The 13,737-nt window shown below is 42.4% G+C and overlaps 1 protein-coding gene across 1 annotated transcript in view; it reads right to left on the reverse strand.

Moving 5' to 3' along the window:
• Nucleotides 1–13,534, reverse strand: part of LOC140214446 (venom metalloproteinase BumaMPs1-like) — a 31,394-nt gene extending 17,860 nt beyond the window's left edge. Inside the window, exons 1-5 of the mRNA XM_072285803.1 lie at nt 13,292–13,534; nt 7,801–7,893; nt 6,728–6,866; nt 3,956–3,958; nt 2,842–2,996 (exon numbers count right to left, since the gene is read on the reverse strand). Coding sequence (XP_072141904.1) covers nt 2,842–2,996; nt 3,956–3,958; nt 6,728–6,866; nt 7,801–7,893; nt 13,292–13,534 — 633 coding nt within the window. The remainder of the gene's footprint in view (nt 1–2,841; nt 2,997–3,955; nt 3,959–6,727; nt 6,867–7,800; nt 7,894–13,291) is intronic.
• Nucleotides 13,535–13,737: the final 203 nt, after the last annotated feature.

Raw genomic sequence — 13,737 nt, forward strand, 5'->3', positions numbered from 1 at the left:
TTCCACTAAATATAAATATAACCAATGCGGCTTATTTAGTCCACCAAGGACACCGCTGGTGCTCTCACTCTCTCTCTCTCGCTATATATATATATATATATATATATATATATATATACAAGGTGTCGCAACTATCAGGCCCCACGATTTAAAGATATGCAAATGCTACGTAGCTGAACAGAACCAGGTACTGCTGTTCACCGTCACTTGGAGGTACTCGGAGTATATTTTGCATTCCGCGTAATCACTTAATTGGTCTTAAGTATTAGTTACATTCTGAAATATTATAATTCTGATGTTGTAATTGTCAATCAGTATATTATAATAGTCAATGACAAAATTGTAGAGCAACATGAAAAACTCGCCATACAGCTTTCTGTTGTTTAATACGTACTGCATAACAGTGCTTGTTGGGACCGTTTGCGACATCAACTTCCGGAAATAAGTGGATCGTCGTGGCGACGGACTATCTCACCCGCTTCGCTGAAACTAAATCTCTACCGAAAGGCAGCGCAGCCGAAGGGGCGAAATTTTTCGTCGAGAACATCCTGCTGCGACATGGTGCTCCAGAAGTCCTCATCCCCAACAGGGGAACGGCTTTTACAGCAGAGCTCACGCAAGCCATTCTGCAATACAGCCAGACAAGTCACAGGAGGACAACTGCCTACCATCCGCAAACGAATGGTCTCACGGAGCGCCTGAACAAGACCCTCGCCGACATGCTAGCAATGTACGTCGGCGTCGAGCACAAGACGTGGGATGCGGTCCTGCCGTACGTAACATTTGCTTACAACACGGTGGTGCAAAAAACAACACAGATCACTCCATTTCAGCTGGTTTACTGCAGGAACCCGACGACGACGCTCGACGCCATGGTCCCGCACGTCACTGACGAGGAAAATCTTGACGTCGCTACCTATCTCCAGCGCGCGGAAGAAGCCCGACAGCTCGCCCCCGCCTGCGGATCAAGAACCAGCAGAGGACCGACAGCCGACACTACAACCTCCGACGACGCTTCGTCGAGTACCAGGCCAGTGACCGTGTTTGGGTATGGACCCCGATACGCCGACGAGGACTCCGTGAGAAACTACTGCGAAGCTATTTCGGACCCTACAAGGTCATCCGACGTATTGGCGCACTGGACTATGAGGTCGTGCCAGACGGCATTTCGCATTCAGAGCGGCGCCGCGCAAGATCTGAAGTGGTCCACGTGGTGCGCCTTAAACCCTTTTACGGACGCTGTTGAACTTCCTTATTTTGCTGTTTTCTTTGCTGCGAGTGCTTTTCTTTATTACTTTCGTTTGTTTGCAGCATCGAGTCGATGCTTTTTAAGAGGGGGGTAATGACACGTGTACTTATCTTTATCGGGCGACCACGTTTCGCCGCCTAACAAATGTTATCGCACAGCGTGGGACGCCCCTTCATGTATCTGAAGCTTCTGGAAAGTTATCGACGCTTCTATCCGCTGTCTGTTGTCGCCGAACCTTACGTTATCTGATTTCATCACCTGACGCGAATGGTGTAGAACTTTGTGGAAGGCACCCGGGCCCCTACTATTAGTCTGGAACATTCGACGATTGACGTATAAAAGCCGACACGCTTGACCCGTTGATCAGATTTTCGACGAACGCCGACCGTGTTCGCCGCTATCGTTGTGCTATAAGTGTAGCCTCTTTTGTGGGCAGAGGTTCGCCCAATAAAAGGTAGTCTTGTCTTTCACAGTATTGCTACTGTGTTCTTCAGCGTCACCATCACGTTACTATATATATATATATATATATATATATATATATATATATATATATATATATATATATATATATATATATATTTATATATATATATACACGTAGTAATTATTAACAAAATAGAGCCCCTCAGTTCCCCTTCTCTCGTTTATCAATCGCGAGGGTCTCGAATTTGGCAGCCTCGATGTTATCAGGTGGCTTGCGAGGTTTTATTAGTCATGTGCCGTTATTAGTCAGTTGCGTGATGCCATTGGGCAAAAAATGATGTTCCACATCCGCCCACCTTGACTCTGAGTGGCGCTGGCTAACACTCCTACGACCAGATCTAGTAAACAAATACCCAGGTTAGTGGACGAACTGATCGCCGTCGCTGTAGCAGAATTGGCAGAGCGGCGCACGCCTTATGGGAGGTAGTGGGTTCGGCTTCCACAGAGGGCAATTTATCTTTTCATCTACTTTCATTTCCCTTTTTTTAATACTTTCTACATTTCATTTTCAACTACACCTAATTTCCCGATGCTTTCCTTGGCTTCATTGACTGTTGGCTTTACGTGGTAATATATATATATATATATATATATATATATATATATATATATATATATATATATATATATATATATATATATATATATATATATATATATATATATATAGGGGCTTTTTTTAAAGTTTAGCACGCAGGACCCGATGTAACATACACAGGAAAGGGACGACGAACCTTTTGGAATACGTATTGACTAAATGTTTGCAGCTGGTGGACCAGCCGAGAACGCTAAGTAAATGCGTCTTCCAAAAGGTTTGTCGACCCTTTCCTGAACACACACACACACACACACACACACACACACACACACATATATATATATATATATATATATATATATATATATATATATATATATATATATATATATATATATATATATATATACCTCGAAATGTTAACTTCTTTAGCTTGCCAGGTTATCACACAATGTCGTTCGCATTGGACAATGAAGCACTACTTCACACGACACACAGCTTAATTTATGTTTCATGCATTCACACTGAATAGGTCGGTGCACGGTACACGCAATAAACAAACACTTACAGCATTCATCATAATGCACAAATACCGCAGTTGGTACTCCGTATATCTGAAGTGGCTGTGATGCCTTTTGTCTGAAACTATGAATACTTCCACAATTACGGAGCTCGGAACGTTGCCTCCATTGTTCGATGCTCTCTCACTGGGGACATCTGCAGCTGTAATGCGAAATAGTCTTGTTACGTACACACCTCGAACAGAAGTGCCTACACCACACAAAATAGCTATCTTTGACGAAAATGATTGGGAAGCCACTCGCATAATAATTGAAGCTGAGAAAATTGACTATTTCTTAGTCACATGCATCGGTAAAACCTCCCTTACTTTGATTGAAAAAGAGTAAAAGTTTCTGGGCATTACGTGACGATTTTCGCCTCTTCTGAATTTATTTTTGTTCTCTGTCTGGTTTACTTTTTTTTTATTATGAAGTGGTTCACGTGATCTGTAATGTGGTTTGCTGAAGGTACTTTAGTTCGGCTTCGAGAAGAAAGCGAAGACAATGGTTTATTAGCAACGCCTCTGTGCCTACCGTGTCTTATGTCGTTCTCGTGTTTCTTTGCACTTGACTCACTCTTGTGTGGCAAGAATACTAAGCGCAGTTGCCATGTTTCGCTTGGATTTGCGCAAGATCCTCAGATATCCTTTACAGAGGATCCCTATGCAGAGACATGCTTGAAAATTAAAGTTGATGAAGGGCGTAATCTTATCAAAAGTAAAGCAGTAAAGAATACTTAAATTGAAATGTTATGCACATTCAAACCTATATGGCCTATATGGCATATATGGCATATATTCAAACCCATATGGCAAACCTATGGCCACAACATCCTATATGAACACAACAATCAAACCCCAGCCCTTAGTCCCCAGCAGCTGCGAAGCAACTGACCACGGCGGTGGTCAGACCTCCGACGCAGCAGAGGGTGCTAAGAATCCCTGGTTCCGGACAGGTCGCCATTGGAATCCGAACCTGGCAACGTTTAACGCTAGAACGTTATCCGGTGAGGCGAGTCTAGCAGTGCTATTGGAGAAATTAGAGGGCAGTAAATGGGATATAATAGGGTTCAGTGAAGTTAGGAGGACAAAACAAACATATAAAGTGCTGAAAAGAGGGCACGTCCTGTGCTACTGGGGCTTAGCGGAGAGATGAGAACTAGGCGTCGGATTCCTGATTAATAAGGCTATAGCTGGTAACATACAGGAATTCTATAGCATTAACGAGAGGGTGGCAGGTCTTGTTGTGAAACTTAATAAGAGGTACAAATTGAAGGTCGTACAGGTCTACGCCCCTGCATGATGTCATGATGACCAGGAAGTCGAAAGCTTCTATGAAGATGTGGAATCGGCGATGGGTAAAGTCAAAACAATATACACTGTACTGATGGGCGACTTCAATGCCAAGGTTGGCAAGAAGCAGGCTGGAGACAAGTCAGTAGGGGAATATGGCATAGGCACTAGGAATAGCAGGGGAGAGTTATCAGTAGACTTTGCAGAACAGAATAATATGCGGATAATGAATACCTTCTTTCGCAAGCGGGATAAACGAAAGTGGACGGGGAGCAGCCCGAATGGCGAGACTAGAAATGAAACAGACCTTATACTCTACGCTAACCCTGGCATAATACAAGATGTGGACATGCTCGGCAAGGTGAGCTGCAGTGACCATAGGATGGTAAGAACTCGAATTAGCCTAGACTTGAGGAGGGAACGGAAGAAACTGGCACATAAGAAGCCGATCAATGATTTAGGGGTAAGAGGGAAAATAGAGGAATTCCTGATCAAGCTTCAGAACAGGTATTGGGCCTTAACTCAGGAAGAGGACCTTAGTGTTGTAGATATGATCGACAATCTTATGGGCATCATTAAGGAGTGTGCAATAGAAGTCTGTGGTAACTCCGTTAGACAGGATGCCAGTAAGCTATCGCAGGAGACGAAAGATCTGATCAAGAAACGCCAATGTATGAAATCCGCTAACCCTACAGCTAGAATAGAACTGGCAGAACTTTCGAAGTTAATCAACAAGCGTAAGACAGCTGACATAAGGAAGTATAATATGGATAGAATTGAACATCCTCTGAGGAACGGAGGCAGCCTAAAAGCAGTGAAGAAGAAACTAGGAGTAGGCAAAAATCATATGTATGCGTTAAGAGACAAAGCCGGCAATATCATTACTAATATGGATGAGATTGTTCAAGTGGCTGGGGAGTTCTATAGACATTTACACAGTACCAGTGGCACCCACGAAGATAATGGAAGAGAGAATAGTCTAGAGGAATTTGAAATCCCACAAGTAATGCCGGAAGAAGTAAAGAAAGCCTTGGGAGCAATGCAAAGGAGGAAGGCAGCTGGGGAGAATACGGTAACAGTAGATTTGTGGAAGGATGGTGGGCAGATTGTTCTAGAAAAACTGACAACTCTCTATACACAATGCCTCATGTCTTCAAGCTTACCGGAATCTTGGAAGAACGCTAACATAATCCTAATCCATAAGAAAGGGGACGCCAAAATGTGAACAATTATAGACCAATCAGCTTACTGTCCGTTGTCTACAAAGTATTTACTAAGGTAATCGCAAATAGAATCAGGAACACCTTAGACTTCTGTCAACCAAAGGACCAAGCAGGATTGCGTGTAGGCTACTCAACTATAGACCATAACCAGGTCATAGAGAAATGTGCGGAATATAGCCAACGCTTATATATAGCTGTCATCGATTATGAGAAAGCCTTTGATTCAGTCGAAACCTCAGCAGTCATGGAGGCATTGCGGAATCAGGGTGTAGACGAGCCGTATGTAAAAATACTGACAGATATCTACAGCGGCTCCACAGCCACCGTAGTCCTCCACAAAGAAAGCAACAAAATCTCAATAAAGAAAGGCGTCAGGCAGCCAGATACAATCTCTCCAATGCTATTCACAGCGTGTTTACAGGAGGTCTTCAGAGACCTGCATTGGGAAGAATTTGGGATAAAAGTTAATGGAGAATACCTTAGTAACTTGCGATTCGCTGATGATATTGCCTTGCTTAGTAACTCAGGGGGCCAATTGCAATGCATGCGCACTGACCTGGAGAGGCAAAGCAGAAGGGTTGGTCTAAAGATTAATCTGCAGAAAATAAAGTAATGTTTAACAGTCTTGGGAAGAGAACAGCAGTTTATGATAGGTAGCGAGGCACTGGAAGTGGTAAAGGAATACATCTACTTAGGATAGGTAGTGACCGCAGATCCGGATAATGAGACTGAAGTAATCAGAAGAATAATAATGGACTGGGGTGCGTTTGACAGGCAGTCTCAGATCATGAACAGCAGGTTGCCATTATCCCTCAAGAGAAAAATGTATAGCAGCTGTGTCTTACCAGTACTCATGTACGGGGCAGAAACCTGGAGGCTTGCAAAAGGGTTCTACTTAAATTGAGGACGACGCAACGAGCTATGGAAAGAAGAATGATAGGTGTAACGTTAAGGGACAAGAAAAGAGCAGATTGTGTGAGGGAACAAACTCGAGTTAATGACATCTTAGTTGAAACCAAGAAAAAGAAATGGGCACGGGCAGGACGTGTAATGAAGAGGGAAGATAACCGATGATCATTAAGGGTCACGAACTGGACTCCAAGGGAAAGGAAGCGTAGCAGGGGACGGCAGAAAGTTAGGTGGGCGGAAGAGATTAAGAAGTTTGCAGGGACAACATGGCCACAATTAGTACATGACCGCGGTAGTTGGAGAAGTATGGGAGAGGCCTTTGCCCTGCAGTGGGCGTAACCAGGCTGGTGATGGTGATGGTGGCACATTCAAAGACCATGCATAGCTACAAGATTTTTTTCAGTGCATCATGGGAAATCTTATCTTTGTAGAACGCATATTAAAAAAATGGCGCTAGGAATAAGCCTAACCTTTGCGTTTGTAAGTGAGAGTTTTATCCAACATTTCCTTCTGCTCAATTTCGTGGATCTCATGAGGCACCACGCCATCTTCAGATCTGTCAGAGATCTGCGTAGGCTGGATCCTGTGTCTAGGTCCCACTAGTCCTTCCTTCAATGTGTAGGAAAAGAATAAATCAAATAATGAATCGATCATTTAATAAGTTCAAGGGCTTTTACGTGCAAAGAACTCCCAGCTCATTATGGCGCGCGTCCTACTGGAGGACCGCGGATAAGTTTTGATCCCTTGGAGTTTTTTCAACATGCGCATAAATCTAAGAAAAAGAGAGTTCTTTCATTTCGCCCCTATGGAAATCCGGCCACTGAGGCAAGGTTCAAACCAGCGACTTCGAGCTCATCAGTGCCGCGCCATACATATTCACATGAGACAAGACGGCGGGCAAGATAAAGCTAAGGCCGTAGGATATTTAATTAAGTTTAAATTGATACTGTCCTCGCTTCGATAATCAACGCGAGACTCTCCAGTGCGCCTTAAATAGACTGGATGACAGGCCATGTACGGAAGCGAAGATCTTGGGGGCCTGGCCTCATAGCTCATTGGCCCAGAAAGCAGTTCGAGCGCTTTTTCGCTACCTGAGGGAAACAGACTTGAGTGCCAGACTGTAGACATCCTACACCTAAGTCCTCTCTCTCCCTCTTTCACTCCCCATTCCCCTCCCCACGTGTAGGGTAGCAAATTGGACTCAGTCTAGTTAACCTCCCTGCCTTTCTGTCTTCCCTTCTCTCTCTCTCTTTAAATTGATAGAACAAACTATACAGCGGACGGGATCATTGTTTTAGGGGATATAACAAATTAACTGCCACCTACATGCATTGTCTGCTCGTAATGCAACCAATTAACCGGATTTTCTTGTTTGAGTGTAGATTCATCTAGTCGCTTTATTTTAGCGCTGGTTCAATTCTAGCATTCGGAGCAGTACGAAATATGCATTTTTTTACCCGAAATTTTTTCCCAATACTATAAGTATAATATGCGGGAAGCGTGCAAGTTACAATATGTTGCGGCAGGCATTTTTTCTTCTTACCATGCGGACACCGCTTTCCGTTGTGGTCAGCATGACAGAAGCAATTCTTTCTTCGTCTTCGTAAAGATGTTTCTCAATATCTTCCCCGTTGTACTGAAATCAGTGATGAGCTTGCTTGAGAGAAAACATGAACAGAAGGTTTCCCGTGTTGTCAGAAATGAAGAACCCAACATGGTAAAGACGGAAAGGTGAGCAACTTCGTAAGGGTTCCTGGTTTGAATGTTAGGTCTAAACACGTGTACAAGCAACATTTCCTTCATCCTTTTCAAACCTTTTTTGTCTGTGCTTTTACAAAAAATATTTCAAAGTTATAATCATGACTACGATGTAGTTTTTCACAAAAGTAACTTCTAGTTACAAGGTTATAGCACAAAAGCTTATATTGAGTGCTTACTTTAGGGACTACTAGAAGAATGACGTTCAGGTGTGCGCGGGTATAAGTGTTTTTATTGCATAGTGGACATGACATTCGGTTACCTAACCCTGCAGTGACTTCAGTCGTCGAACAACAAGAAAAAAATTGAACAATATTTTCACCTTTATTTTTGAACGTGAAAACTACATGTGTACAAAAAATAATGAAATATTATGTAGGTTATAACTCTAGGAGTGTGCGAATATTCGAAACTTGTAATGGCGAACCGAATATTGTCCTATTTGATTCGGGATTCGAATCAAATAGGACAATATTATATTCCTACATGGGAATCCTTTTTTTAATACTTTTCAAACATTTCAAAACGTCCACTCCACCAGATTAAACAAAATCATAACAAAAGTACGGCGCATTTTCACCCCCGCGGGCATAGTATAGACATGAAACATCATAACCTGCGTAGTGGAGCAGGCTACTTGCCGTACTTCAAGGCTGTGCTGCGATCATTCGCGCTTTCTGGGGAGTTCCGTGCGTGCAATGAAACAACTTTTTTGCTTCTAATCCTTCATTTGAGCTTTTAATAGACAACGCTTCATAGCGTACCGTGTAAAGACAGAAACTTGCTGAATTTAAGATTAGGATGCGAAAATTGTTTAAATATTATATATTCCACTATTCGATTCGATTTGCTTCTGGTACTATTTAGTCTCAAAAATCACTATTTGAAAAGCCCTGGAATTCATGACTTAATCTGCGTGTTAATAAGAATGAGTAAATGGTCTAGTGAAGTATCGACGACTATATGTGTGTGTGTGTGTGTGTGTGTATGTGTGTGTGTGTGTGTGTGTGTGTGTGTGTGTGTGTGTGTGTGTGTGTGTGTTTTAAGAGTGTGTCGATGCAGTCCTTTCCGGCGAAGACGTCCTTCTAGTTCCCGCGACAATACTCCGCAGCCTGAGTGCACCTTCTTCACTGTCTACTTGCGCCACGCCATGGTTGTTGCGCCGGCGGCCTTTGAACACGTAACCGCTTCAGGCTCACGAATAAAGACTTCTGAAATTATAAAAACACTTTCAACAATTGATTTGCGGCTTAGAGGTTCGCCCCTGTATGCGTTCACGTTTGAAAAGTTTCAAAAGGCGGAAAATTTCAGAAGCTATAATGCTGAGCGGTTAATTTGCAGTAAAAATTCTAAACTCTAAAATTCGTACCATTCCTCGAAAGCAGCTTTTAAATGATCCGATGGCTTTTTTGAACTTCCACTGTCCTAAACATGTAAATTTTAATGCATAAGCTGTTTTTCATTATTGATCGCTTCCGCTTCACGAAAACTATACGCCATCGTGGTCGACGTGGCACGCCAAGCCTCCCTGCTTCAGAGCGAACCAGCAGCCATTCCTGCCCCGTTTGCCCTGTTGGCGGAAAGTGAGTCGTGTAGACATTAGTAAGCCTTCGTTTCACATGGCAGCAATGTTGAGGCGTTATCTCGACAATGTTCTTGAAACGACTTGTCAATATCAGGTAATGAAAGCTTAGGTCATGGTTACATGGCAGGAGCCTTGTCATGGCACTTGCGCGCATTGGCGTGGCTTCAGGCGGCTGTAAACTCTTATCTTCGTTCATATCACTCGTGCTATAAAACGATTGAAGTACTCATTGATATACACAAGTTCACCAATGCGTCAGAACGCTTTATTTTATTTGCTGGCGCAAAATAAACGGGTACTTGGGCCTATTGCACCACAAGTTTTAACTTTGCCCATATGTAACTTATGACATGTTCAACATGCCCTTTAGGAGTTAACGCTTCAGCTGGAACAGTTTTCTCAGTGTACTTCCGTTGACATTTTCCGCGTACGTTTCGAGTTCATGATCCCGATAACATCTTGTGGCTTGAACAGCTCTGTCGTAAAAGTAGGCATTTGTGGCCTTAAAAAAACATATGTATTTTCCAGCAGAAGCGATGTAAAATGTTGATCATCGGACACTTGTCACGAGCACAAAAGGTTAAGCCCTCTTAAATGTTTTAAATTTTCTTGCAATCTGCCTTACTCTCACCTATATACTCAGAATGAAAAAATGGAAGAAACTTAATAAAGGGTCATGAATGCAATACCAAAACGGCAAGTATTAAAGTAACCAAGCTATATCTAGTGCGACTAACTTTGTGCTATTCTCTACCAAATGTTCATGAAAGAAAAAATTATTAATTCAGCACGAAACTACAGAGCAAACTCATTCAGGTTTCCCAGAAAGAACGCTTCGCAGTTAAGACTAATTTGCCTTGGTGCAGGGATCAATTCTAGGACCAACGCCTTTTCGAGGAGGTCGCTCTACTATCTGACCTTACCAGGAGGCCAGCGAATCACAGAGCTAGGCCGCATTAATTGACAACTCGAACAGGGACACTGAATACGACAGGCATATCAGTACCGCGGAAGCCCACGGGAACGTTTATAGAATGGAAAAGTTTCCTCCATCTGTCCATACTGCTTAGTTGCCGTTCACGAACCTTCCTCCACCTTGCAGGCTTCCGCAGAACTGATTTGTTGCATTCGAAGGAGTGTTGTCACCTGCATACATGCGACATTAAGTTGAAAGAAGTATGCATGCATTGGGCATTTTATCATAAATATAAAGTTTATTCGTTCTGGCCACTGTATGAACTTAACACCGACAGAAATATCGACTCAGAAACGTGTATAGTGATTTGTTTGTCAGTTGTGACTTGCACACAGCTATAGTCGTAGACCAGAAAAACTATTCCAATCTGATTTCATTTATTCTCCAGGCGTCAAATTTACTGCACCGCCGATGGAAGCATCGGGTTGTGACCCACAGCATCGTTAGAATGCTTCAGTCAAACATTGAGAACGTAAATTTTGTTTGCTTTGAAAATAAGTATCACTGCCCGTCTTGACAGATGTAGGCTATATTTATAGAATTTTACATGAAAGAAAGCCTGCCAATTACGAAAAAGTTGTCGCTTGACTTTATAGTACATTGTGGGTTTTCTATTTGACTTGGAACAAAAACTTTTCTTTGGCACGTATTGAGCAACAGAAAGCGGGATCATGAATTTTTTTTAAATGGTCTACAATACAATACAATTTCATTTCCAATCAATAATGCAGTAAGATGATGGAAGTAACAAGCAGAACATGCACTGAGTATTAGCTATAGTGATATGTTGCACCATCTATAGATTGCAGGCAAGTGAGTAAGATGATAAGACGTCTTCTGCAATCTTTTAAGCCGTTTGGCCTTTTCTTTGTTCAACGTATACTCGCTGGCTTTTCAATAAAATGTCGCTTGAAGTTGCGCTCGTGTCCTTTAGACTATGTTAAACGCGTGGACGTTTGAGCGACATTTTCTTCTTGTGTCGGCACGACTCTTCAACGTGGCGACATTTAAACCATTGCTTCGTATCATAGCTGTGCCCAGCCGTATTTGTTGCAAGACGTAGCCACCTTTAGAACTCCTGGTATCAATGATATCATTAGAATTAGAATTCGAATCTATTATCTTTAGTATGTTTATTGAATTGTATTATTCAGCTTTTCTTTTGCAGTTGCTCTTGTGTACTTTATGGTTAATATAGTTATTGTATCTGTGAAAGTGATACTTGAGTTGACAAGTTTTGCAGAGCCATGTCTACGAAGCCGAATAAATCTCGTAATACGGGAGGGGCCTTGCAAGCGTGTTGCTTATGTTATTGTAAAGATTTCACTTAGTAAAGTCTCAACAGGGACATAATTCATTTACCCCACCTGTGTGAAGGGTCAAAGTTCTTTAAATTCCAGTTGACCATAATAAGGATACTTTTAGGCAACAACAATTGTAAGCGAGGGCATCGATTACTGTCTAGTTATCGAGGAGAAATGGCATACAACATATCACACATTCTTAATATTTAGGTTATAGTTCAATTCTTGCAGTTGCCGATTGGCTGTCGGGATGTACGCTTAGTAAAAAATTAATAAAGTTGCTTCGATTACTCGCTCACCAAATGCATTTGCTTGCCGCTTTGCTTCGTGTCACCTTAAGAGGTTTAAGCTTTTTCCGGAAAGTGCTCACCTTGAAAACAAATTCACGTTTCCGTGAGGCTGAAGGCTGAAAATCTCGGAGCTGCTGCTATTTTCCCATTTCCTACTTAGTACTTAGCAACGACGGCTATAATTTCTCTAGCTTTAACATGTTCAACACATTAATTAAAGCGTTGCAAAGAAGAAAAATTACGAGCGCTTCACTGACATCGCCAGAGCCTCGTGGAAGCTAGTGGAACTGATGGGCGGTAGTGTTTGGCAAATTTCTGTTATTAAATTTTTTCTCCAGCCTCGCCTCAAAACAAATTAATTAAGGCAGCAATTATTCATAAAAATAATTAAATAATGAAAATAAATGAATGAATGAATGAATGAATGAATAAATAAATAAATAAATAAATAAATAAATAAATAAATAAATAAATAAATAAATGGAAGTCTATTCCAGCACGAAGATGTCTCAGGCTTGATTGAAACAAGCGCCCAAGATGCTCCTGGAGCGCCACTAGCTACCGCTCTAGCGTGCGTCCTACTAGTTTTAAACAAAGTGCTTAGCGAATCTTGGTAAGGTATATACATATCTAGTAACTGTCAGAACCGTTACTAATGTCTGCTGCCGCTAGTACTGCGTCCCAGTAAGGCAAAAGGCGATTATCTTAATTACACATTCTTGAGTGAAAGATCTCTGGCTCTTTCTATAAGAATCAGGGCCCGTATTCCCAAAACGTTCTTGAGCTAAAAGAGTTCGTGCCAGCCAATAGTGAGTTAGGACATATTATGAGCGGAGGCAATGAGCCAATGAAAAATAGCACTTTTGAACGGAAAGGTTCGTGAATTTGGCCCCAGGTGATATGCCAACGAAGATAAAGAAGTCCTCATACTGGTGAGCCTTGCGCGTCTGGTATGTTGTACAATTCTTGTTCGTTTATTCTGAATAGTTGCCGTTATAGGGCCTCCTTACGGGTTTCAAAAACAAGTGCGCATCTCGTGAGATCGGGGCAAGTAATGATGATAAATATTTCACGACAGTAACTTTCATAGTTTACTGACATTCATTACGTGTTCAACTCACGAATCGCGTGATCCGGCGTCCGTCTTCCTCCGTCAGCACACGGATTTCACCAGCTGCGACCGAGGATTTCCTGAGGTTCAGCGTGAGGTCGTCGTGCACGTGGACCACCATCCTCCCGTCGGAAGACCTCTCCTCCAGAAGTCTTGGGTAAACGAGCCTCGCACTGTCCTTACCTGCGTGACAAAGGCTATGGTCACGGTGTGTGGATGATGATGTGTGAGGTTCGATGGCACAAGGACCCATTCTGTATCAAGAAGGCCAACCCTCAGTGTGTCCACATTGGATATATATGTTCTGCAGATAATAAATTCGACGCAAAATTCGCAGTAGCCACGACATTAATTTTGTGTCATTCGATTTTTGATATTGTGCGAACAAAAATTCCCTTCACTGGTTTCCCCAGCTGACATATTCAAAGACCGGACCTGGCAGTCTGCACAGTTTCT

This window comes from Dermacentor andersoni, unplaced genomic scaffold, assembly GCF_023375885.2.
Source record: "Dermacentor andersoni unplaced genomic scaffold, qqDerAnde1_hic_scaffold ctg00000044.1, whole genome shotgun sequence".
NCBI lineage: Eukaryota > Metazoa > Arthropoda > Arachnida > Ixodida > Ixodidae > Dermacentor > Dermacentor andersoni.